Source organism: Furipterus horrens, unplaced genomic scaffold, assembly GCF_987537825.1.
Source record: "Furipterus horrens unplaced genomic scaffold, mFurHor1.1.pri manual_scaffold_3, whole genome shotgun sequence".
Lineage (NCBI taxonomy): Eukaryota > Metazoa > Chordata > Mammalia > Chiroptera > Furipteridae > Furipterus > Furipterus horrens.
In genome coordinates this window covers 172,818,710-172,846,008 of record NW_028327173.1, presented here as the reverse complement: position 1 = coordinate 172,846,008, position 27,299 = coordinate 172,818,710, and the positions used below count along the sequence as shown (strand labels likewise).

The window sequence follows — 27,299 nt, the reverse complement described above, 5'->3', positions numbered from 1 at the left end:
GAAAATAGTCATTTTTAACTATCTATGTCAACTGATTGTCTGTAGGCATCATTCATTCAATTATGCATCTTCCATACTAAACAAGAAAGACCATGTATACAAGATAGTCATGGAAGGCTTAAACACATATAAACACACACAAACTCATGTATTTATATGTGTATAATAACATAGGCATGTAGTTAGGGTATTTTTGGTTAAGCAGAAACTAGTATTAACATAATTTGATCTTGATGTATTTAAAAACAAAACAAAACACTAAGCACAAACATTTTCTAAGACATTTTCGTAGTTTTAACAGAAACCAGTGTAGGAAACTCCACAGAACACATTACGACATGAATACAACTGATCTGTCACTTGGATGAGGAACTTGACTGAGCCCCAGAACTTTCTGGAAGAGCAGGAGGAGGCCATGGCACTGGGCGTGGAGGAGTCAGAGGAATCACAACACGCAGTCTTCTGGTTATTGCTCACTTCACGTCTTCCTGACCCCGGCTGCACTTTGTTAAGTACATCTCTTTGGCTTGCTAGAACCACGTGACTCGGACTGCTATGTTAGTGTTCACTCTGGGACAGCCCCTGTGAGGCGGCAATGGCTGTGGACTAGGCAATGTCTCTCCAGTAAAAGAAGATTCTTTTTTCTCTCCTCCCTCAAAAAAAGAACATTTCATGAGGGACGGAGGGAGGAAAAAAATGGACAGGCAAAAAAATTAACAACATTGTTCACATGATGACAAAATGTGATGTTATGTGTGACTGAACTAAAAAACAAAACAATGAGCAAACACACCATGGTTCAATATTCCAAAGGCTAAGTAACCAGTAAAGCACAATTCCTTCCAAAGGATCATGAACTTCCAGGCACTTGTCTTGCTCTACATTCTCTTTAACCTCTGTGTAATACTTAAAGTGCAACTGTCCCACGGCTTTTATTCCTGCCGCAAATATCATAAAGAAAGAGCTGTGTTTTGGGTGAAGAAGATATGGCACAAGAAATGAGAAAGAGCTCATGGCTTTTGCAGCCCCTGGCGAATAGCAGGCTGCCATATAGCTGCGCGCAGAAATACTTTATACAACAAACTCTGGAACTTCATCATGAGTGAGATCCAGAGAAAAGTATTTACTGGTTCTTTTGACTGGAAAAGCATCTTGGATGTTGACACACTGCTGAGCCAAACAGCTGTTGCAGTAGAGGCCTTCCTCATCCAGTTCATGGCCACATCCGAAAGTATAGCTCTGAGCGGTGTCCTGACACAGACCGGCAATGCGTAAGAAGTCTTTCTGGTAAAGTCTGATGTCATCAAGACTCAAGCTATGTCGATCGGTGGAAGTCTTTGGTTTTCGACATATGGTCTGCAAAACAAGGGAAGGCTGAAGCAACTTCAAGAGTATAGGCTAAAGTGAAAGGCTAGCAATATTTGCCCCGTAAAGAGAGGGCTGCAAAATTTATAAAGGGTTAAGGAATCCCTGTATGTTAGAGAGGTTTCCAATCTGAGGTACCTGGGCCACTGAGAAGAAAAATATCAGCACCGCCAATAACGATAATAACAGCTAATATTCATTGAGCCTTTATTGTATGGTTGGCCCCGATACAAACACACGACATTGCTATCAGCACATTTAATCTTCCTATTAGTTCTATGAGGCTGGTGCTATTTCCCATTTCACAGATGAATAATCCAAGGCACAGAGAAGCAAATGCAACAGGAATCCAACTATCTCCAGCATCTCAGAAATTAAGCAATTGTCTTAAAATAAGACTATATAGGTACTGTTTCTTTGTTTTTTTTTTTTTTTTTTTTTAGTAGGATATGGCAATTCAGTGTGGCCAACACTTTCATGCTGAGGTCTGTTATTATGTTAATAAAAAATGGGAATACAAACTAATATTACTCAAGAAACACAGACTGAAGAACTATTTTTTCAAAAGCCAGAATTCTTGGGTAGAAAAATGATCTGAAGGGTTCTTGGTGTAGAGAACGTTGGAGGCAAGTGCCAGGATTAAGGGCAGCTCTTGAATATTGCTAGAGGCCATGTTCTGCCAAACGCTTTGCACAGCAGGTAGCAGACTTTTGGAACTCATTATCCCAAGAGGTGGTACTGGCTGAGCATATATAAATAGGTTGAAAAGTGGATCAGATAATTATAGTAATAGAAGATACTAAGTGGGTTATTTATGGAAACGAGGCAGTATATCTCTAATATTTGCTGCTGAACATCACATCAAGAGGCAAAAGTACCAGGCGGGGAGAACAGGGTCTGAGCCTAACAATATTTTACTGGGCAGTGTCATATCTGAGCACTCTGTGAAGATGACAACCTCTTGTACTGATGTCGTCTTCCCAGGTGCTGATGTGGTTTTTCAGAGAGAACTCATTAGGTCATCACTACAAACCCTCAAGGCAGGCACATGGGTGCTCTCCCATTTTGTAGGTGAGGACTCTGGTCCTCGGCTGTGACCCACAAACATTTATGTACAAGAAGAGCCAATGCTTAGTGGCCCAGCAGGGAGGGGGGCAAACCCAGCCAGTTTGACCCTGGAGCTCATCCACCTAATCATCATGCTACACACACAGCCTTAAAAATCATTCCCTGGAGTTTTCAGACAATATTTAATAAAATGTCATTTCACATTATGACCACTTAAATGGAAGAAAGAGGAAAAAAGGGCAAATGGGAGAAAAGGGAGAAAAACGTAGTAGGCAAAGACTGCCAGAGTGTAAGAGAGAAAAGAGAAATAAAAGAAACACACAGAAGAAAAAAGGGAGACAGAGAGCCCAAGAAAAAGCACATGGCGGGGGGTACTCAAAAAATAGAGGCAAATACAAGTTGTACACTATATCCAAACGCTGCAGCCATGAGTGTTAGAGTATGTTCATTTATCTATATCTTTGACATTTAACAGCCTAACTAGTGCACACAGGTTATCAAATACTCTCCCTTAGTATACTTTGAAAATTTACCCTGAATGGAGAATCACAGTGTGGAGAGCCTTCCGCCACAGCACACCAGGCTAGCTGTGGTCCATCAACATACACACACACACACACACACACTCACAGAGTCAACCTCAAGTCTGAACATCGGAGGCTTCCCACCTACATAAAGTGTAAAACTAAGTACATAATTTATCCAGAAACAAAATCAACTGGAAGATAAATAGAACTAGCAAACAGAATGGAAGTAGGTTCAGAATAAAACTATAATGTAGGTGGATTACATTACCTACATAAGAATCATTTCCTCAGGATTTTTAATTTTCATCTCTTTATATAAATATAAATGTTAAGTTCCTTTTTAAAATGTTCAATTCCTTTCATACCTGCGGAAGAGAATCGGTACTCTGGCCACGAAGTTTTACAACTGTTTCTGAGGAGCTGGAGGTGGAAGAACCTATTTCTTTCACAATCAACCCTAAATAAAACAGAAAAAAAAAAAAAAAAAAAAGTGAAGACTTCAAATTATTCATACCTCTCACCACATATCTACTACTATTAAAAATAAAAGATCCAATATTAACCATTATTGGAAAATCTCACTGTGACTCTGGGGGTAGAAAACCAGAATGGAACACATTTTATCTCGTATCTTACACTAAAAAAAGGCGGGGGTGGGGGGTGGGGTGAAATGAAGGTGGGGTCTGAGTATAGAAAGGAGAGCCTCAATTTTCTAAAGTAATCTTCTAATTAAGCTATTTACAATGAAGCTAGTAGTAAAAACGAAGGCCATAGGTGTAAAGCAGTCTCTTGATGATAGCTCCTAAATTTTCCCACTTTCCACATAGCAGGGACTTTGAATTGAACCCACTGGAACAGTGACGTGGCTCTCTAGGTCCGGTTCCACGTGGATGTGCAGCAGGTAAGTGTGAGGCCTCTGGCGTCACACAGATCTGGGTTGGAACTCGGCCCAAACAAGTAATTAGCTGTGTGTGCTGCCCAGTTACTTAACCACCCTCTGTTTCCGTCTCCTCCTCTTATAAAAGGGGGTTGATAACAGCACCTGTCAGTGAGCTTATGACAATTAAAGAGCACATGCATGAAAAGCGTGAGGCACAGAGCCTGTGCGTGGAACATGCTTAGTTCATGGGAGCTCTTCTGGGCCGACGGGGACATGGTGGCCCATCCCTCCTGCAGCTAGTCCCACTCACTGGTCAGAGACCAAACTGGGAGGCCACAGTGGAAATTCAATGTTAGATCCCTAAGAGCAACAGGGTCCCAATCATCCCAGCGCTCAGTGGCAACCTGCTAATATTTAGAAATAAATCTGGGGCTGACGCTTCCTTATGAGACTGTGGCATGTGAGGGAAGCATCCCCCCAAAATGCTTCAGAAGGTAAAATTGCCAACAAGAACTGGAGACATAAGGGAAGATCTTGCAAATAAATGAAGCAAGTGAGTAAATCAAGACCCGGATCCTTAAGGGCAAATGGCTTAAGCACCTTACCACCTTATTTAAAAAACAAAACAAAAAAACTGTCATGTGATTTTTATTCAGACACTGTTAGTAACCTGTAGAAATGACTTTTTGTGTTAAATGCTTCCCTTTTACCCCCTTCCCACAGGCATTTTCGTGGACATTGTTTTAGGCACACACACACATACATAGGAGCAAGAGGGTGCTATCTGTGCACCTATAATGTGTGTATAATTAGAAATTTATATTTAATATATATTGAAATACATTTGTAAGGAAAAATTCAATACAATAAAGCACACAGGCAAAAAAGGGGGAAAGTTGGGTGTAGGAACTCCAAGTGTCCTAGGGCAACCAGCCTGCTGAATCTTTGATGGTCAGGCAGAAGGATTCTCTGCAACCCCTGGCAGGTCTGTTCCTAGTGGAGCAGCTGAAGGCCAAGGTTCTGCTAGGCTAGCAGATGGAATTCTGTAATAAAAGGCTCCTTGTGCGCTGGCAGAGTAAGTGCCAGGAGGGTGGGGACAGAGTGTTGGCCTTATTCACCTCTGACTCCCCGCCCTTGTGCATGGAGAGGCTGAGCCTCAGGGCCTCTGGGTCTGGCAGGGCGATGGCAGTCACTCCAGTCCTAACAGGGTCTCTCATGCAACCAAAGCTTTGAGGAGCCTAACAATGAGCACCGAGGCCCTCCGACAGTGCTGGTCCCTAAGACAATTTGTCTGAATAGAAATTAATTTGTGGCATGTGACAAAAACAGCAGTAATGGAGGTTTAAAAACAAAATTCATACTGCTCCTATTTCTAAGATATCTTCTTTCATTTGACAGAAATATGTATTATGTAATATTATAGAATCCTATAGTAGGGTTATGGTGAATGCATGTTTTCTAGAAGAATTCATCAAACATGGACTTTAAAAGTGCCTTTTTATGTCAATCTTTTTTTGAGACATTTTCCTCCAGATTCCTGTACCTAGTATAACATCCTGGGGGGAAACAAAACAGAGCTGGAGACCCAACTCCTCTTTCTAGCCATGTGGCCTTTGTCCTCTCTAATCTACAGGTTTTCTCATCTATAAAAAGGAGGAGGCTGGTCTAAAGGGTCGCTGAGGACTCTTCCAGATGTGTTATATGATTTTCTGATTATCATTTAAAAGAGAGAGGAAAAAAAAACCCTATTTTAGAACTCTGTGCAGAGCAAGAGGTAGAAGATGCCACTTTCCAGTCCTTGGAGTTCCTCTCCTTCCCTTTCCCTGACATGGAAAGGCTCCACTTCCAGTCCTGTCTCTGATCCAGTTCCACCTGTGTCTCAGTCCAGGACAGTCCACTAGCTAAGGAGAACGTCCCGCAAGCTCACCGGAGTGTCCATTCAGCTTCCGCGACAGGAGCATGTCCTCCGTGATGTAGATGCACATGTCTGGGCTGACTTCCAGGGACTCGTCGTTCATTTGCTCCAGGTCCCTGGGGTCATCCACCAACATCTCTATTTCTGACACAGAAAAGAAAAAGACATTTAGTGACACAAGGGGAAATGGCCATCGTAATTCATAGCCACATTCTGAGGGAGGCTATGTGATTATTCATATTTAAAAATAAATTGGTTAATGAGACTCTACAACAGTCCACTCTCGGGCCAATTCTCAATTAGACGCCATTGTTCTCTTTCTCATGGGATTGCTGGTTATCTACGAGTCTTAAGGGCACGATCTGACTGTCAATTATAGTTTACTCTTTAAGAAAGAAGAAAAGCTTTACTGCCATGCTGCACTGACAGGGCCAACTGAGGCTGACGGGTCACTTTCCTAATGCCAGAGCAGGCTGTTGACAGAGAGAATGAGCAGTTCATGAGGTTCCCCACTGCCCACAGCTGCCCACTCTCAGGGTGTTTAGTGACTCAACTTGAGGTCCACCTGAATTCAATAGTAACCAAATACATGTTCTGCAGTCTTCCCTAATGGAGTGAGTATTTTCTTCCCCAAACCTGAATGCTACAGCAATTGTTTGAGACAGAAAAATAACAAAAAAACGATGTACACAAATGCTAAGTTTGGCTGATATAGCCTGTAGGTCTCATCTTACTTCCTCAACATAGCGTTAGGCAGCCAGGTGCTGTTTCCTTTACACTCCCTAGCATTCTGGCTATGTAAGTACTTAATAAATCCTAATTAATCAAATGACCTGGGTTCAAATATTTTTTCTCTCTTTTTTTTTTTTTGGTAGACATTTATGCCACTATCATTGAATCCAGTCTGTGTCCTAAGCAATGCATATTTCATCTGGAAATCAGAGATGAGGACCCAAGGGCTGCAGGACTCACTTCTACTCACTTTACATAAGCCACTAAAACTTAGAATCCACAACCATCCAGCCCTGTGGTGGCAAAGGATCATGACTGGAGGGATATTTTGTTCACTGTCAAACACAAATAACTCAACCAAGTCACTGGGGATGATGGTGAGAAAACTCTTTCTCTATTGTTACTTCTTAGTTGTCCTCCAGCCATCAATTCTATAGAACTACTACTTGAAAAAAACTAGGAGAGAAAAAGAAGAGAGCCAGCGAGGACAATTCAGCACGGTAAGCTTGGAGGGCCGGGAGAGAGGCTACCATCGTCCTGCGAGTCCTCCTCCAGCCGGTCCTTGCCGCCGCTCTCTACCCCTGAGGTGTGGGAGCTGCCGTGGCTGGTCATTGAGCTGCAGGTCTTCAGCTTGCGGTGGATGGCACTGCTGGAGTAGCTGTCCTCTGGCCCCGTGTCCCGGGGCTTGGTGTCCGCCTCGATGCCCGAGGTGTGGGAACTGCTGTGGCTGGCGGTGGAGTGACGAGACAGGCGCTTATGCTTCGTGCTGCCTGCGCTGCTCCCACTGGCCCGGGACCGCTTTTCCAGCTGGTCCATGTCGAGGTCCAGGTTGTCGCTGATGTAAGATTCCCGGTACTGCTTCTTCTCTGTGTGGTAAGGAACACAGCTCGTCATTATATTCGACCAAGACAGAAGGAACGATTGGTGAACTTAAGTGACTCATCAGGCCAAGAACAAGTATAATTTCACACTCGGAATCTATTGTCTCGAAAGTAGGCTCTCCACTTAAGAACATTGCAATGAATAAAAACCAGGACAACACATTTGAGGGGACTGCTTAAACTACTTAAAGTTTTAAAGCTTCAAAGAGTATTGAAGAGTGCTGCCTGACTGACCACCTCTTGTCAGTAATGTTATTGGTCCACAGTGACATAGCTTAGTAATTGAGAATAAACATTTAGAAAGTTTTAGAGCAATGCGACATTGTCATCACAGCCATTAATGGGATTCTGTATTTTGCAAAAGTATCAGTCCACAGAAAATTAGAAATTTTGAAAACCTAGTTCTTCCCACAGATAATTTCAGAAGCCCTGCTATAGGAGACTGCTTAATAAATATAATTATGCTAATTTCCATTCATTTTATTTGTTCATTTGTTCAATTTGCTTAGCTCTAACTATCCAATGCAATTTAAGGTAAAACTATTCTTCTGAGAATTTCTTTAAAGAATTCTAATATTGAAATGTACATTAATAAAGATTGCTTTTCTCCATTCAGGTTGAATTAGTGAGGCTTTGTCATTCTATTTAGAAAACAGTAATCACTACTGGTTTGCCATGTGGCCTCTGATTTGTAAAAATATTCTTTGATATGCCAATGCTGTTCTTTAAAGCAAACACAATATAGGAAAGTTCCTTCTATCAAATGCTACTAGCCATTATTACATTAAGGCACAAAGTCACAACTGAGGTGCAGGTGTACAACTGACACAAAAATACCATTTTGTGTGCTTCATGTCAGAAATTAAAAAAAAAATAGTTTAGCTTTCTCACATTTTTAATACTGATGAAAAATAACACAGAACAATGCTAAAAATGGAAAGTGCACTTGGGGAATGTTAAGTTGACATTATCTCAGAAACTGCTAACTAGTAGACCTCATTAGATTCTTAGGGGGCTGAAAACGGATTTAACTGCCTTGTTTCTTCGTTAAGTAAAGACACTTGCACTCCTGATGCGGGAATCCAGCTCTGAAGTGCAATCGCCACAGGCCCCCCAGAGAGGGAATGAGCATCAGCAGAAAGAGAAGCTATATTTTCCAGGGAACACAGTAGAAAACATGCTCAGAGCGGGCTAGGGGTACATTTCTGGGCTCCGGCCCATTCATGCCAACTCTAAGGAATCAGGCTAAACACAGAGGTGTACATGTAGCCACAGAGAAAGCCAACTGGAACTGGACATCACAGCCCAATACATACACCACTGAGACTAAAGGGCATCCACCCATCTTGTAGGGCTAGACTGGGTTATAATGATGCCCATTTTCTGAAGGCAACAGGGGTTGAGATGAAGATGAGAGCTAAAAGCATTTATAAAATTCTCATACAGTTTTTACTTACTGTAGTTTCAAATAATAGATATACCTGTGACCCCTGGAAGAATGGCAAGTGAAGGGGAAAAAAATAAACAAAGAAAAAGAAAAAAGACAAAATTACTATAGGGTGTTGGAGTTCTAAGACAATTGGGAATTGTAGATGTAATAATTTAAAAGCTCTTCTACATCTTTACAAACAGTCCTTTTAATTCCAACTTCCCGCTAGGGGTGGGGCCAGTCCTCGTCCTCCCATACTCTCTCATACAGCGAGGGAAGACAAGCACTTGCCAGTCTGCTCTCTTCCTGCGAGGAGCTCAGTGTAAGCCTACTTCCTGCTGCGGTGTCAGCGCAGCTGTGGTGCTGCACGTGGCTGGATTCTGTTCCCGTCACCATGAGTACTATGTCACTTAGACCCTCTGCAAACATTTAAGAAGGGTCACACCACTCAGTTACAAACTGAGGGAACTGCTGAAATAATTCAGAAAAGTACAAGAAATGCAAAATGCAACCTGTCATCTCCTAGCAATCACTGGTGTCAGCGCTGCAGATGGCCAACATGCCAGTGTTCTTTTATTCCCTCTGTGGTAAAAGCCCAGAGATCACAAAGTTTTCCATACATTATTTTAGAATAACGTAGTCAACGTGACTTCTGGATATGTGACCTAAGAATAAGCTCCAGCTACTGAATAAATTTGGGTTAAAATTTTTTTTAACAAAGGTATTTCCTCTCTTCTAAATACTGTGGAAGAACTCTTGTGATCATTTTCTACTATAAAATGCTAAAAAAGTATTTCAGACAAGATAACTCTAAACTAAATTTATTTACGAAAGGTAAGATTCTTCTTGTGCTACTTTTTTGCTGAGCCAATGTTGAGAAAGGGCTTTCTTTTTTAAAAAAGAAAAAAAAAAAAAAAGTCCTAAGTGTGGGTGAGATAACTGGATTCAGGCCAAGGCTGCTCCAGAGAAACTTAATTTCAGGTTTTCTTCAGACCCGGAGGGACCTCTAAGTAGAAGAAATTAAGTATGTTTTCTTTGAAAGGGGAAAAAAAAACCAAACTAAAAAAAAAACACGTTCCCTCCAAATTTATCTGTATTTACCCAAATAAAAAATTCAATTTATAATTTTTCATTCCTTCATTGCCCTACACACGAAAGCCCCCAAATGCATTTTGTAATTTACCTTTGACCTTATGGTTCATTAATTCTTATAGGCTCTAAAAAGCTCCCCTTAAAGTCACCTAAACAAGAATTTACTAAAATGCTGCAGGCAGAGAGCTGATGGAATAAATGAACTTCCCAAGGCACCAGTTAGGAACGAGGCTGACTTGGCACATGGTGGACTCTGCACCTAAATAAGCTACCCACCCATTCTCTCAAGTTTCCCTGGCACTCTGTCCCACGTGAATTCTTCTTAATATCCATGTCAGCATTAGAGAGACATACTTGTTACACCAATGAGTCATCACAGGGAAGAACTGGCAGTCTGGCAGCGAGGAAGCCAACACACCTGACAATTTCTCTCATTTTCTCCAAAGACAAACACAGTTTGGTGGCAGACAGTGGGAAATGAATCATGCTCTTATCACCACCTAAATTAGAATGACATCTCCAAACTGGGTCTCATTTAGATAGAGACAGCTTTTGAAAGATATCAATCAGATGTGCAAAACTCTATTAAGGTTTTTTGCTTGTTAAGAAAGAACAGGTATTTGCCTTGTTTCTCTTGGAAAGGTGGGGACTGAGAGGTCAACATTTGTTTCAGACATGGACCTAAAATATGAATCCGTATCCTAATGGTCAAATGCCTAAAATCTACTAATCTAATCGAGTTACCAAGAAATAGTACAATATGAATTTGCAAAACGAATTAAAGACTTTTAAAAGTAAGCAAATTTGCAAAGTAGCATTTTTGGGGATCAGCAGTTGGAGGGTAAGTGGAGAAACCCCAGGGTACCATAACTCAAGATAAAGGGCTAATAACCTTGTGATTAGTATTGTAAAGCTGATGCCGGCTATTAGAGGTCCCATCTCTGCCTTCCTCTTCTTCTCCATGTGTCCCTTTTTCAGGGTCCAAGATTCTGCGGCCCCAAATAGACTGTTCTAGTCTGTGTCTTGGCATAGTCCCCAAAGGACTGGCTGATAAAACCCTCAAATAAAAAAGTCTCTCTTCTTTGTCTGTCATTCTCACTAAGGCAGACTTGGGGGCCTCCTTGCAGTCAATAAGAGACTAGAGACATTTCTGTGACCCACCTTATTGGAAGGAATTTCAGATGGCCCGCAGATAACAGAACCAAGGTGGATCAGCCTATATACAAAGCTCTGAGGGCAGATAAACCTTGACCAAACCTTCATGTGGTGGCTTTTTACAAGGATTTTCAAGCCAAGCGTGGGATAATTTAAGGAGATTATACTCAAGGGGTAGCTAAACGACAGGGATAACCTCAGCTACTTGGGGCAGGTACGGCTCGTGGTCAAGGCTACCCTTGACTTCTGAAATAGAGCTGAGATGTGAATAGGAATGCTGCACTAAACCTGGAGAGGACTCATCCCCAAAGCCCACTCTTCAGGAGCCCAAAGCCCCAGTTCATGGCAGCTACAGAGTAAGGGGTCGCAGGTGCCAAGGGCATCACCTGCTTCCTCATCTAAGACCCTGCGGTACCTTCATTTTCCTCCAGCTTCCGGATGTGGCGCAGGACAGGCTGTAGATTCATGTAGAGGCGGTGGCTGTTGCTCAACAGTTGCAGGAGGTGTCTGGAGCGCATGGGGCATCCCGTGTAGTATATGAGCTTCCTGGCTGAGGGCAAGCCATCTGGCAGGATCTCAAATTTCTTACCCTGTGGAGGGAAAGCATAAATCAGATTCAGGAAGAAAAGCCTCTGATTTGCCAAGGTCCTCTTCATTTTCTATTTAGTAAAGGAAACTACAGATTCAGAAATAGATGTGCAGCTGGTCCTCAAATAATATTGTTTTGTTATGATGTTGATGAGCTGCTATAGGAACTGAGCTCTTGTTTACATCAATTAGCCCACGTAAAACAGGTTTCATGATACAGCGTTTACAGCGTTTTGCTTAAAGTCACTGAGCCTACTGATGACTTTAAGTGAGGACTCACTGTATAAAGCTCCAATCACAATGTGCTGAGACATAAATTACTATGTTCCCTTTCAACTACGCCACAGACAGAGAATTACCAAAAATTCAGGAAGGTGTCTAGCAAGGGTCTTCTGGGCAATTTACTGTATATAATGGAGAGGGGCCCATTATGACAGCACCCTCAAATCCAACCCCAACACCTTAAGCCAGCAAACAAATTCTAGAAATGTAAGGCATTCAGATACTTGTCAAACACTAGCCGTGTACCAGACACTGTGCTAGACGCTGAGAAAAGAGCAGTGAACAGGACAGACAAGGCCCCAAAGCTCTCGGAGATGTGTTCTAGTGGGACAGATGGTAAATTAACACAGTGAATAATTATAGTTTGTGATAAATTCGGGGAAGAAAATAAATAGCATTATGATAGTGAAAAATACCGGATACCTACTTAAGGTTTAGTGAAACATATAAAACTCTAGCTGAATAAAAAAGGGAGCTGGGAGCTAAACAGATAGCAGGAGGAATGGGACAGGAAAGAGAAGTGATAGAAGCAGTGTAAGTCTCTATCTCATTCTTTAAGTCAAGGATTATTAACAAAGTTCAAAGTTGAAGGTGAGAGTCTGGCAGAGATCCTTACAGTTATGGAATATTATGCATTACTTCCACTTTCCCATTAATGAATAGGGCAGCAGAACTACAAAAAGGAATATTCCAGACACAATGATTCTCAGCCAGAGGTGAGAAGGAAAGCAAAGAGAGGCATATTCTAACTTGGAGTCAGTAGAAAGCAATATGGGTTTGTGTAACTCAGACAGGGATGGAATTTCTCAGCTCTGGTCTTAAAAGAAAAACCACACACAAAAAAAACACACCAGCGGATCCCAATGCTAGAATGGTAACAACTGATACTTAAATGTGCACTAAGCAGATATTAACTCATTAACCCTCACAGTAAATCCATGGGGGAGAGCGAATTATCCCCATTTTTAAGCAAAGGAACGAAGGCACACAGGAGTTAAGTAGTTTGCTCAAGGTCAAGGCTGAGGCTGGCTGTGAGAAGACTCGTCTGAGAAGTCTGTCAAAGTAATTCCTGCTCTCCAGCCCACAGCCACTGAATCTAAAATCTCTAGGAGAGGAGGATGAGGCACAAAACTCTGTATCTTCAAAAAGCCCCTCATTTCAGTCTGATGGCAACCACTGAGTCCAGGACCTGCAAAACACTCAATTTCATAAATGCATTTTATTACTACTTAATTTGGGACATGAAAGGGACAAGTATGGTAATAATTTGCTCTTTTTCAAACAGCTCAGATCCTTTCGCAAAGAGTTGGATCAAAAGAGAGCCCATGAGAGGAGGCAGGTCAGGCCCCACTTAATGACAAGGAAAGTGAAATCAGATTGAGTTGTGCCCAAGTAATTAAAGTAATGTAAAGTCAGGAACCAGTCTTCTGACTCACCAAGCAATGTGGAATTAGTACCCAAATGCAATTTGGCAATTTAGCCCTTTATTTATATAGTCCATCTTCCTTATGGAAGAGAAGCCCATGTGTACAAATCTTCATCTTCCTTCTTTCTTTGTGTATTTTTTCAATAATTTTTGAACAAATTGTGGATTTTGGTGACTACTAAATAGACACACTATTGACTGTAATTCTTTGAACCCTACTAAGAATGGATAAAGAAAGAGCACGAAAAATCATGAATTTTCTCTAACCAACTAAAAAGTATACCATTCTCAATATTCTAAAAATAAATTATTTTCCTTGTTAAGAATGCTAGACCTTTCTTTATAATGATGAGTTTAAATGAATCAGATATTAATAGAAACATCTTTTTATATCACTCTTTATTCCTTGTGCAAATGAAGTAACTCCCGCAAGAACTGGCTAGTCCCACACTAAGACTAGCTTACCCTGTTATTAGGGTTTTCTGTTTTCTAATCCCTCTGTTGTGTGCTTTTAAAATGATTCTATGTGATGAACTCACATGGTACTTACTTCTCTCACTACATTTCTGCTGCAAGTAGAATACCTTAGGGTAGTGTGGTGAAGACTAGGCACACAAATTAAAATCAGTCATTTGTTTTGTTTTAAGACCCTTTCATTTTAGGTTCACCGCTGATGAGTGACAAGAACTGTAGCACATGCAAAAGAATATAAGAAAGCTATCTTCATTGTCAACTTTTAAAAAGCATTAACTTTTGTGCCTGGGACAATATTGTTTTAAAAAACAAATAACAACAAAAAAAAAATCCACAAAAACAAACAAGTAATTTATCTTAGTTATTTTAAACTTACCACAAACACCAACTTCCCAACATTTGTCCAGGGGAAATCATAAAGTAATTGTTTCTCTTCATCTAAGTTCTGTGGAAAGAATTATAATGCATATAGAGTTACTGATGAAACTGACAGACACTAAAATGGCTCTAATTTATCTCCCAGAAAACTAAAATACATTAATTAAAATCTGAAAGAGGCCCTCAGCTCTCTTTGGAGATGTGCAGACAGTAATTAAAAGATTAGTGATACAATTCTGTAGCTTCTGGTTCATGAGTGACTGCGTTAACTGGCTAGTTTAAGGCAATCTTTTCTCTTTAGGCCAATCCCTTAACTTTAAATAAAAGTTCAAAAGACTGAGGCATTCAAGAGATGAGGTAAGGTACTCAGACTTTCATAACTGGATATTTTGTTTACATCAAATATAAGATACCTTTATAGTCTCCTAGGCTCACAGAGAGAGGTTTTTTATCCCCATTGTTGATGGCTGTAGGACAGCACCATCCCACCTACTTATTCAAGGGACAAGCTTTATCAAAAAAGTATAATGGAAATTAAAGCATCTGGTCAGGTACTGTATTAATGTCCTCTTTACACAGTTATAAAAGCTCCAGGATAAGAGTATACTTTAAGTCACAGACAAAATATCTGGATATCTATCAGTGATAAAGTGGGCCAATCTTTGGCTTTTTGCTTTCTGTTCTAGAGGATTTATTACTAACAAGGTTTAGACTGCATCACTTTTGCCTGTCCCACGTCATCCACATCTGTGGCAGACAAACAGGAAGTCATGAACAATCCATGGCCACAAATGGACCAGTGAACCTATCACAGGACCACACAGGCACACTGTCAATTAAGACAGAGTAGATACTATTTGACACTTTTTTTCCTCATTTACTAACCTGGAAAATCTGTATTCCCCGCATGGTCAATCCAAGGGTCAGAGAGGCTTCAATTTCCCTTTTATCCTGTAGGAATTTTATTAAAAAGTATATTTTTCTTCAATAATAAACAATTTAGCACCAAAAAGAGAGAGAAATTATAGAACTGCAAAGTTTTTGAGCTGAAATAACTTTGTCTTTTGCATCCCTAGTTTTCAACAAGCTTTAAGAAAATCATAAGCAGCCCTGGCTGGTGTGGCTCAATGGATTGAGTGCCAGCCTGCGAACCAAAGGATCACTGGTTCGATTCCCAGTCAGGGCACATGACTGGGTTGCAGACCAGGTCTCCAGTTGTGGGTGAGCAAGAGGCAACCACACATTGATGTTTCTCTCTTTCTCCTTCCCTTCCCTTCTCTCTAAAAATAAATAAATAAAACCTTTAAAAAAAAAAGGTAAAAGAAAATCATAAGCACATGGTAAATTAAGAACAGTATATTCTATATTTTTTAATCCTTGATTTTTAAAAGCATTAGTGTTTTCACTATGTTAAATATATTTTCATATCTGAGAATATTCTAAATACTTATGTTTTTGATAACTCTAGTAAATAAGCCTTTTTTGCAGCTTTTGCATCATTTCTTTTTATCTTATATTTCCATTTTATATTTAATCTTTTCTTAGATGTTAGAATCTTAAATCTAATGTCACAGTTAAATTCTGAGATGCACTAGACTTCATATGTTTCAAACTGGGTAAACCTTCCAGCTTAGAAGCTAAAATTAGAGGCAAGCTAAATATTTAAGGGTCTCCTATGAGGACAGATAATAAAGCTGTAATAGTTTTATATTCAGTTAGTTTTTTAAAAACTACTTATTTTTAAAATGTTCAATTATTACTTGCCAAAATGATATACATGTAAATTGTAAAAAATAAAGTACAACTATATAAGGAAAAAGATCTGGCAATTAAGAATGTACTCAGAAATTTGTTCTTTTAAGTGCTTATCTATAATAAGTGGATATAAAACATAAGTTTAAAATAAAAGATACATAAAATTACTACGTAACTATTTTTTGCTATGATTTCCCTCAGTAAAAACAACAAATGAATACGTATAGGTCTTTATTATGTTTGGTGCCAGTTTTCCCATGAACATGGTAAGAAATATTTTTGGAAAATGCTTCCTCACCAGACAGAGAAAAGAGAAGATATAGCCTGTTTTTACTTTGGGGGCTTCTTTTTCCAACCAATATATTTTTACATCAAGAAAGGCACATATAGTAAGAGAAACCCATCCATCACTATGAGTTTAGGCCAATTACCCCTTCAAGGCTGTTATGATTGCTTCCTGAAATGAGACTGTGCTCATAAAAATGCTGGTGTGCGTGTATGAGGCGTGCAGTACTGGGAAAGGGGCACAGAGTGTTTTTTCATAAGTTTCCTGTCCTCCATCTACCTTATTTTCATCTTATAACCAGGCCTTAAATGAACTAGTTTTAGTGGCTGTCCCTTGACTTCTCCAAAGAATGAAAACTCTGCCCATGAGTTAACAATATCTATTTCCCCACTTCACTCAGTTACATTATTATTAATCATCTCTTTTTAAGAAGACAAGAGTAATTTTCTCTAGCAAGTAGAAGTATCACATTTTAAGTAAGTTTGAAAGATTAATTTTCACATGAAAGATAAATTGAAGGATATCTACTTTATTAAATGATTCTTAATAGAATGTTTTAAAATACGAGATTTTCTTATAAGAATCACTAATGTACCAGGCTCCTGGTTATTTCAGATTATCTCATAGAATTTTCTCAGCCTTGGAAATGTATGGAATCATTCCCACTTAATAGATGGCCTAGGATTATAGTTATATTTGCTTAGGACCCCAGTAATAATCAGTGGTAATATAGAGTTTCTAATTGATATCTGATTCCAAAGCCACACTCTTTTCAATGCATCATTAATAGTTCTAATACATTTTAAAATTTAAACTAATTGTCAAAAATGTTATTTATTTGCATTTTTTCCTATAAATTAAGTGTCACCAATAAAATGTCCTAAGGGAAAAAATACCAACTCAATTCTTTAGGAATTTAGCCAAAAAGATTTTATGGAATTCAGTTATGCCTTTCAAGGATAACAAAGCATCAACAATGCATCCCTTGGGCATGGAAGAGAGAAAAAAATACCATCCTTTGGTCCCTTACTAAGTTTTCTGAACCAAGCAGGATCATCACCAGCAGTATATCCAAACTACGACACAGTCTCCTACAGTCTAGTTATGCTCATCTTACCCCAAAGGCTAGAGTAGTGATAATAAGCCTAACAACAATGATAATAGTAACAACAACTGCTTGAAGCACTTTTCATCCACTATCCTTTAGGTCTTCGATAAAGCTCAGAGGTGTTACCATCCCCATTTAATTGTGGGGAAACTGAAGCAGAGACGTTAACTAACTTGTCTTAAGGCCACACGGTAAAAGGTGAAGCTGGGAGTCAATCCCAGAAGTTAGGTCCAATAGACCACATTCTGAACCACTTCATCCTATTTGCTTTGAGAATATACCTCTGTATATATAAGTGGGAATGTAGGAGTTCTTGCCAAAGATATGACACTTAATGAAATATGAGAGGAGTGGCGAGGAGGAGTAGTAAGGGAAGAGAAGACAGAAGATGATAAACAGTAGTGTGAGTGATTCCCTACAAGGGTTGGCCCCAACTGTTATTTGGGTGTGTGACCTCTGACCTCTGAAAAAATGAGGCTAGGGATCCACCGGACACAAAAGAGTCACAACAGCAGAGGGTGAGGGAAGCACAAAGTTTGGTGGTGGAAGCACAGAGGCTGTTTGTAAATAGACCTGAGCTGGATCCTGGTTCTGCCACTTACTACTTTTGTGGTCTTCAAGTCTGTTTCCTCACCTGTGAAATGAAGATTACAGTTCCTATCCTGTAGAGTTGTGAGGATGTTTTTAAAAAAGGATAAATACAAAATGTGTCCCATAAACACAGGATTCAATAAACACTCGCTGTCACGGCGATGTTCTTGTTATTAATGGGTATGGTGCAGGCATGACTTCACTTTGAGATATATTAAAAACTACTGATTAAATGAGTTGCCAATGTTACTTCCCTAGACAGAAATGCAGATTTGGAAAGGAGAAAAAGAACTATTTCTTATCACTGAAAAGCCAGACTCAAATTTTCAGCCAGTGTTATCTCAACATCAGAACCATGAAAGCGTCCACCCTAGGCCCGAGAAAAAGCATCACCAACTGCAAGACTGACCTACGATGACAAACAGCAAGTCCCATGAAACTCTTGTAAAAGCCTATTAAAAAGTGAAATGAGAACTTTAAATAAAAGCTTCTTGGGATGGAGAAGGAATTTCTTCTCGGAAGCTGCAGACACACTACAGTTTTGTACCTTATACAATCTGTAGTAGTGAACAGCGACATCATCCAGTCGGACGGCCTCTTTGATATATTTAAGATGAGCCTCGGAAGCTGTCAGTGCAAACTGATCTTTGTGCATGTTTGGAATGTGCTTCAGGATGTAGTCCTTCCCTCTCTTGGAAACAACCTGTTGGGATACAATGCGTGTGTAATGCAGCATTTGTTCGAGAGAAGTAAGTACCCTCATCTTCATCCACAAATGACAAAAGGACAAGGACATAAAATAAGCCATATAAACTAGCTAGTGTCTATTAGAAAATCCCCACTTTTACTCTGTTTTCACCATTGGTTATGTTACTAGGCTGAATCAGTTAATACTAAAAGCACAAAGTCAATTTAGCTGTAGTACTGCATATCTAAGAAGAAAAATCGTAAGAAATTGGAAAAATACATTATCTTAGCTTGAAACTTCATCAGGAAACAAACAAAAAAGCAGCAGCCCAAAACAAAACCATGCAAACTTGCAAAATTTTTGTACATGTCATTGCTTATACTTGCAAATTATTGGTACCATGAAATACATCTCCTGTCAGCACATCTTCAGGTTCTGGATCCTACTTAACTCTTCTAAAATTACAGCCACAGAGTGGGAGGTTCTAAATGTTAATCCAAGGAAGGCAGGGGACTGTGAGAAATTCTCTGAAATGTGTGGTTTTTGCATAACAGGCTGACATGAACAGTCTATTTAAATTCTTAGATAAAACAATTTCTTTCATACATCCATTGTAATTCACTGTGCCTATATTTGCATAAGACAGTAGCCTGAGCTCTTAAATGTCAAAAATACATAGTGGCTAGCAGCTGCAGGCTAAGAGAAAGGTGTTGATTAAAGGTCCTATCTGATTTCATAAGGATTAAAAAATATGGAAAGAATTAATGCAAAGTAAACAAGACTAGTGTTTAGAATCATCAGAATTTAAAAAGTTAGAGAATTTTTAGTTTTAAAATGTTTTTATAGATAGACATTTTGTTTCTTTCTACTGAATGAAACACAGTAAATTATCAGCCAATTATCAAGTTCTGCTGAGAACTCAAATTACAATTTTTCTTTCTAGATACCTTTTACATGGAGATTATCTATATCAGTACTAGTCAACCTTTCTCAGGTCAAAGAACACAGAGAAAAAAACATTTGGTAGGGCAGTGAAGTAGCAACTGTAGAGACCCCCAGGGCTCAGGACACGGCACCTGGGCACTTTGGGAACCGCTGCACACTGATTGGGAAGTTCTGCCTGGTTTGGCTCAGTGGATTGAGCGTCGGCCTGCGAGCTAAGTGTCGCTGGTTCGATCTTCCAGTCAGGGCACATCAGAGAAGGAAAACTCTGACTCCAAAAAACCTCCGCTGCCTTGCGGCATACCTCTTCAGGGGAAAGGCTAAGGGAGTAAACCCCGACAGAAAATCCGGAGCCGGAGTCCCTAAGGCGGTTTGACGTTGTAGTCAACACCGGCAACTCCTGCGGCGCACCTGAAGCCAAGCTGTATTGACTCCGTCTTTCCCTTGGACCCTTCAGCTGCGAAGAGAGGGGGGGTCTGCTGCATGGGCAACAACAGACCCTCCATATCACCCTGCCCAGGCTCTGTAGCTTCAGCTTCACTGGAGAGGACACTCCAGCGTCATCGCAAGATGTCGATTCAACACGGGAGGAGACAGATACCGTGTCACTCCCGAGTCGGACTGCACAGCCATTCTCGGCGGTGCAGATAGACTCTTAAGAAGCTACACCATCGTCTCTCGAGACGGACGGCTGCCGCCGCCGACGACGACGACTAGTCAACCTTTCTCAGGTCAAAGAACACAGAGAAAAAAACATTTGGTAGGGCAGTGAAGTAGCAACTGTAGAGACCCCCAGGGCTCAGGACACGGCACCTGGGCACTTTGGGAACCGCTGCACACTGATTGGGAAGTTCTGATTTAACTGACCAACCTTCAGTGAGTGCCTGATGACAACTAGGGAACGTAAAAACAGGCTAACTTCAGTCTGGCAGACATTGGTATGTAAAAGCTCGACACCTTTTGTGGTTTCTCTTCCAACAACTGAAGCACTGTCAATTACCTGTCAATCAGTGAACAACTTATATTGAGTACCGTAATGTGAAGTGCTGAAGAAATAGAAAAAGTTAGGTTTATGCCTGTCCTTTAGAGCATACTAAAAAACACTAAGTTTACTAGAGGTGGGTGGGGGCAAAAGGGAAACAGACTATTTGAAAATAAGATGTAAAACACATCCATCCAGGGTCCTGTTGAGCCCAGATGAGGGGTGCTGGACACCTGGACAGTCCACCGGAGAAAGCTACACCTGAGCTCAGTCGTGGAAGACGAACAGGAGTAGTCAGCCAGGTGAAACAGGGAGAAGGGCTTCGCAGGCTAAAAGCATCGGGGGAAGAAAGGCCAGAGCGTAACCACCACAGGAGTAGAGACACAGGAATATAGCATAAAGTCCAAGGTGCAGAACACCAACATAGACTCTGGAAAGGCTAGCAGAAACCACATCCTACAAAGGTCCTCAGTCACGCTTGGGAGCCTGGGCTGCCATCTATAGGTGATAGAGAAGCCTCTGCAGGTTTCAGTCAGAAGCAGAATCCAGCCTCCACTGAGAGGCAGAACCTGGAAGATGGCAGAACAATGGGGAAAGAACACAACACGCATTTACGAAGTTAACAAAAATACAAGAGAATTTTACTTCTTAAGCTGGGTGATGGGTTATCAAGTGTTTATAGAGGAGGAGGCTCTGGTTGACTGGACGAGACAAGGAGAAAGGAGGGTGATAAAAAAGAGTTCCATATGACTCTCAAGTTTCTGGGGGATCGAGCCAGTGGCAGTGCCACTAGCTGAGGTTAGGAACACAGAGGTGGGAATACACGGAATTGAAGTGGTGGGAAGATGTTTTTCACATGGCACATTTTGAATGTGAGAGGCCTTTGGGTAAACAGCTATCTCACAGGGGAGAGGCGGTTATTGAAAGCATTCCACTGGATGAAGCCTTCCAAGGTTGGGAGGGCTTAAGTGTCGAATGCAGCTGAGAAAACCAGGCAAAGAAGTGAGAAGTGCTCACTGGTGACCTCAGGGACAGCAGCAGGAATGGAGCAGTGGGGAAGGAAGGCAGATGGAAGTGGGTTGAGGAGTACACGTGGCAACTAAAGAAGCCAGAAAATCAAACATACATGATTTTTTCAAGAGGTTTTACGAGATTCTTTCCCTTCTTTCTCGCCTGAGGATGAGGTGATGCGAACCAAACATGTCATGTGTGTTCTGACTGGAGGAGAGTTAGTTGGAGCAGAGGCTAAAGGTACAGAAGAGAGAGAAGTTACAGCAGACCTGGAGGAAGGGTGGGCAGGGTAGAGAAAGAACAGCTGAGACAGTTCATGCTGGAATAACCTAAATTTTCTAGCTGAAGTAAGGAGACGGTGGTCAGAACAAGGAGTTTAACCCTGGCTGCTGTGGCTCAGTGGATTGAGCCTTGGCCTGCGAGCCAAGTGTTGCTGGTTCGATTCCCAGTCAGGGCACATGACTAGGTTGCACGTCAGGTCCCCAGCTGGGGGTGCAAGTGAGAGGCAACCACACAGTGATGTTTCTCTCCCTCTCTTTCTCCTTTCCTCTCTCTCTAAAAATAAATAAATAAAACAAACAAATAAATAAATTATTAAAAAAAAAAAAGAACAAGGAGTTTACTTATACAGAGGGTCCTTGACTTATGATGGTTTGACTTGGGATTTTCTAAGTTAAAAAAAGCCATACCCATTCAGTAGAAACTGTGTACATCGAATTTTGAATGATCTAGCCCTCTCTCGTGATGCTGGGCAGTGGCAGTGAGCAACATGATCACGAGGGTAAATAACTGATCCTCTACCATCCACTGTATTGCCAGCATTTTTTGTTTTAGTTCACTACTGCAAACACGCTTCAGGCTGCATTCAGGCTTCCATCTGTGTTTGTCAGTGCTGGCTTCCCAGACAAGCAGTCTGTTTTTCGTTTTCAGTCTAGTATTCAATAAATTACACGAGATAGTCCACACTTCATTATAAAACAGGCTTTGTGTTGGATGCTTTTGCCTAACTGTAGGTGAAGGTGAGTGTTCTGAGCACGTTTAAGGTAGGCAAAGCTAAGCTATGATATTTGGTAGGTTCTGTGTATTGAATGCATCTTGACTTACGATGTTTTCTAATTACAATGGGATTTATTGGGAAAGAGAACAGAGCTGCTCAAATTAAGAGTAAGTAAGAAGATCAAGGCCATCTAAGTGCCAAAAGAAAGCTGGCAAATTCTAAGTTCCACAATATTTAGAATGGAGAACAATGATTTTCCACATCAGCTATCAGAGAGAGTGCATCAAGATATCATGGGTACCACGCTCCCAAGTGTTAAATGTATATTTGGCCATCATGAAGGGTTTCACTGGCCATAAAACATCTGGGTTCCCATTTCTTGAAGCAACAAGAGTAGCAGCATAATGAACTAGACACATGCTAGAGAAAACACTAGAATTTGAAAACATTGCCTACCCAAGATGGGAAGTAAGCCTCCGGCTCAAAGTATTTTCCATAGTGTTTATTCCTTTTGAAGTTCCCAAGATCAGCCTGCAGGGCGAAGGCTGCCAGCAGGAAATAGGCCTCCTCTCGGAGCACACACTGAGAATGAAGAACTTGTTTTCTCAGGTGCCAGTAATAATAGTATCTTGCTGCTCTGTCACTAGGAAAATAAAAGAAAACAGAACTCACATTTTGATGGTACAATCCAATGGCATGTAAACAGACCCAAATCCTGCTGCCCATCTGCTGACAAGGGCTCTTCTGTTTCTGCTCCCTCCTCCCGCCTCCCCTGCCACCCGCCCCCAATTGAAAAAAAGGCCGGCTGTGGGGAACACCTGATCGCTGCCTCACTGAATTCTAAGTCAGTCTACCCGGACTGAAAAAAAGAACATTTCCTAAGATCTGTCACACACGTTCACTCGGAGAATAGAAAAAAGGTCTGAATCATTCCACTCTAATACGGTAACTATATCACGAAACAAGTATGACAACAGAACCCTAGGCATTTGTTGTATTAAAATAATTTTGTTACAATAATGCTGTACACGTAACATAAATAAAGATAAACCTGAAGGCACAATCCTGGCTTTCATGTTTTGCTCCTCTCTTTTGTTTTTCAGTTGAGCACATTACAAATACTCCAAGGCCCTTTTTAAAATGTCTCTGTTTATATGACTGTCTAGAAAAAATTTAACTATAAATGGTGTGTCTTTTTCCCCTCTCTCAGAATGAATGAAATGAAAGATGCTCACCTTAAGTCTTTTTTCTTTTTTTTAATTAAGTGGAAGTTACTTTATGGGTGTGTTTTAACAGGCACATATTATGACAGTCATGATATTCCTCGGAAAGGGAAAACTACTAGTGCACTCATTACAACCCACTGAGGTCAGAAATAAATACAGTCCCCATTAAACATGCTGAGCAAGAAGTGCTGACTGGGAAGAACATGGTTAAGCTTCAAAAGATGTCACAGGCATATAGGACGCCTTTGTGATCAAAGCAAAAATGCAAGAAAAAGACTGTACATGTATATTTAATGCACTTATTTGCCTCCCTATTATTTAGGTTGAATGTTTAACTGCGATTCATAGCTCATTAGCTGATGATAAAACATATGGGTTTGTTTTAACCAAGATCATGTTTAAGTATAAAGTGTTTTAAAAACTAAAGCATTTAACAGAAGCAAAATAAAACAAAGAATAAGGATAAAGCATTTATGTAATTTTTTCCTCCTTGGGACAGAGTACTTTTCAGAGCAATTGTTTTTATAATGCTGACCACTCAGTGTTTGGACTAGTTCATCCCAGGGGAGAAGGGCAGAAGTATAGGGATAAATTAAACATTCATTAGTCCTAGAGGGTTAATTAGTGGCTAATATATTTTCTTTCTTTCCAGTGCATTCCATATTTAGTAGGTAAATTGAGTAAAAATTTTATATAAACTAGGAATAGCTAAAAGGTTCCTTGGCCCTTTAAAAAATTCTTTATGGGCTAATATACTTCACTTTTTTATGTGCATGTGCCAATGATATAAATATTAAGAGTGAATCTCACATACAACTCACCAGCCAAACGGGGTTTCTCAAAGTTTTATTATGAATAAGTAAAACACAGATTTCACATTCTTAGTATTTTCTATCAGCCAACAAAATCACCTTTGAAAGTTCCAAATAATAAACCTACATTTGAAATAGTGAATTTTGAGTTTGTATCATGAGCATAGTGCTGTTCATGCAGCCACCTCTAAAAAAAGAAGCAATTACCCTCTCTTGTCCAACTATATCAAAGATTCTCCATTGGGTGTAATCTTAGCTTTAAAGCTATTGCCAAGAACAGAAGCAAGACCCCCAAAGTGAAAAGAAAACCGGGTTGAATAATACCCATGCCTGTTCATTTTTATGGAAGAGAGTTCTTACTGCTGCCCCTCTTCCTCCGCTCCCACCAAAAAAGAATTTAATCCTTTCATCAATTTCTCCACTCTTCACAAAAGCACTAGTTCCTTCTTGAATGAAGTACCTTTTTGGTGACTGACTTGTTATTGAAAATGTCGAATACAGAATATGTGAGCCAGTTATATTGCTAACATGCTCATTGACAGCCTAACATGACCATTCATTCATTTAACAAATATTTATTGAGTGCACACTGTACCTCTGCTGGGGATACACGTGTGTAAAAAGATTTGAAAAAATAAAAAATCCCTGCTCTTATAGAATTTATAGTCTAGCAGGTGGAGACAAACAGACATGAGTACTTTATTCAGGTGTAAGGACCTTGCTCGGCTTATTTATGTTAGGAGATGAGTGCTATGGGAAACAACGGTTTAGAATCTCTCCCTGTCCTCGTACCTGATCAGTCTGCCATTCTCCACATAGTACTGCACACGGAAGTGGATGATCATAGGCGGTCCGAATTGGTCTATGCCCTAAAACAAGGACACACATAAAAATCAAGCTCTTCTTAGTTACTTCAACAATGGATTTCAAAGGTAATAAAATACCATCATTTACAAGGTACTTTTTAAACACTGAAAGCTTTTATTTACTTCTAATGAGTGTGGTTTGCAGTGGACAGACAGTTGGCCCACATGGACACCAGGTTCATGCACAACCAGGAAGTTATCGAGCATCATTACTGTATTTGATACTCATTCACTATAATGCCAATGACAACATAAGGGAAGATAAAAATAAATGCCAGTGGAAATTTCAGGCTGACATCCAGCTCCTTTCTCAGCTCTGTCCCCTGTGGTGACCATTTGCTCCTCATTACAAATGTTCTCTTGTTCCTCTGGCATTCCACATACCAAATTCTGATATGCTGTTTGTTTATTTAGACATACATGCTCCTTGCTTTGTAGTTAGCTTTGAAGTAGCCTTCCAGTTTATTCCACGAATTCTTAAATACAAATTGGAAGATCTAGGATTAGACACTGGGGATTTATTCCTGACTTGCTAGGGTGATCCTGCAAACACTAGGTAAATCCCTGGTGCATGCTCCCCTATGTGAACAGAACTGATGTTTACTAAAGAAAGGCACCAGAATAATAAAATAATAAAGTATTAAATGTAAGGACAGTAAAAGAAGATTCAAAAATTGCTAATAATATTTAGAACATCAGTTTTGACAACTATAGCCATTGAAGAGGAACACATACTTTCTTCATGTTTTTGATTTCCAAGCATTATCCCATGATTACTGAAAAGTTATCATCCAACATTACTTAAACAGATATCTGAAATCTAGTTATATCCTAAAGTTTTTAATAGTTCATTAATGTGACATTTTAGAACTTATAAAATTCATTTCCCTTTTCAATTCTCTACTGTATAAAAGGTTTATGGTATTTTTAATGTATAATAACTAAAATAAACCTTTCAAAAACCAAGATAATTTTGCTCATAAATGTAATCTCACCCAAGTGACTTCGTATTGTCGTACCTTGCTGGCCTCTTTCTTCCATTCTTTTGGACAATACTTATAAAGCTTTTGTGACAACTCCATGTACACATGTTCATTATCTGCACATTAATTTAAAAAAGGAGACAAGATGATAAAAAAGGTTAGATTTTGCCCTGGCTGGTGTGGCTAGGTGGACTGATTGCTGGCCTGCGAACTGAAAGGTCACTGATTCGATCCCCCATCAGGGCACGTGCCTGGGTTGCAGGCCAGGTCCCCAGCTGGGGGTGTGCAGGAGGCAACCGATCAATGTATCTCTCCCACAATGATGTTTCTCTCCTGCTCTTTCTTCCTCCCTTCCCCCTCTCTCTAAAAAGTACAAATAAAATCTTATTAAAAATAAAGATTAGATTTTTTTTAAAAGAATATATAAAGAAACAGATTTTTTTTTTAAGTCCCAAGATTTGTGAATGTACTCTGAATTCACATGCTACCAAGAAAACGCAGCAAGATACTAGGACATAAATTCTGTGGGCTATAAATTAATGAGGTTCTTTATGAATTATTTTGATTTTGTAATACAGAACACATACTATTAAAACACATAATATGTAGAAGAAATATTAGTTTCCTACTCCTGCTTTTACTTGTTTAACTAGGGTCATTACAGCCTACAGTCTAACTTCCAACACCGTGGGAGTTACTTGGTCTCACCAAAACATGCTTTTGTTTGGCTCACAGAAAACTCTTCTCACAAGTGCAAAATAATGAAACAGTGCAGAAACACCATCTTAACTGCTATATAAGAAATTAGAAAACACTGATGATAATACCACGTTTTCAAGTGAGGAGCCTGACCCATGCTT

General features: G+C 40.1%; 1 protein-coding gene across 4 annotated transcripts in view; it reads right to left on the bottom strand.

The window, feature by feature from the left end:
• Positions 1 to 638: 638 nt before the first annotated feature.
• Positions 639 to 27,299, bottom strand: part of FRMD6 (FERM domain containing 6) — a 65,440-nt gene continuing 38,779 nt past the window's right edge. For 3 of the 4 annotated variants that reach the window (XM_090270870.1, XM_090270871.1, XM_090270872.1), the window contains exons 4-12: positions 26,452 to 26,555; positions 25,383 to 25,459; positions 23,009 to 23,195; positions 18,480 to 18,635; positions 15,078 to 15,143; positions 14,191 to 14,259; positions 11,460 to 11,634; positions 7,018 to 7,353; positions 5,727 to 5,899 (exon numbers count right to left, since the gene is read on the bottom strand). In XM_090270870.1, coding sequence (XP_090126996.1) covers positions 5,742 to 5,899; positions 7,018 to 7,353; positions 11,460 to 11,634; positions 14,191 to 14,259; positions 15,078 to 15,143; positions 18,480 to 18,635; positions 23,009 to 23,195; positions 25,383 to 25,459; positions 26,452 to 26,555 — 1,328 coding nt within the window. In that variant the 3' untranslated portion in view covers positions 5,727 to 5,741. Of the gene's footprint in view, positions 1,357 to 3,325; positions 3,418 to 5,726; positions 5,900 to 7,017; positions 7,354 to 11,459; positions 11,635 to 14,190; positions 14,260 to 15,077; positions 15,144 to 18,479; positions 18,636 to 23,008; positions 23,196 to 25,382; positions 25,460 to 26,451; positions 26,556 to 27,299 lie in introns of those variants that run through there. The other variant, XM_090270873.1, reaches the window with a different exon arrangement.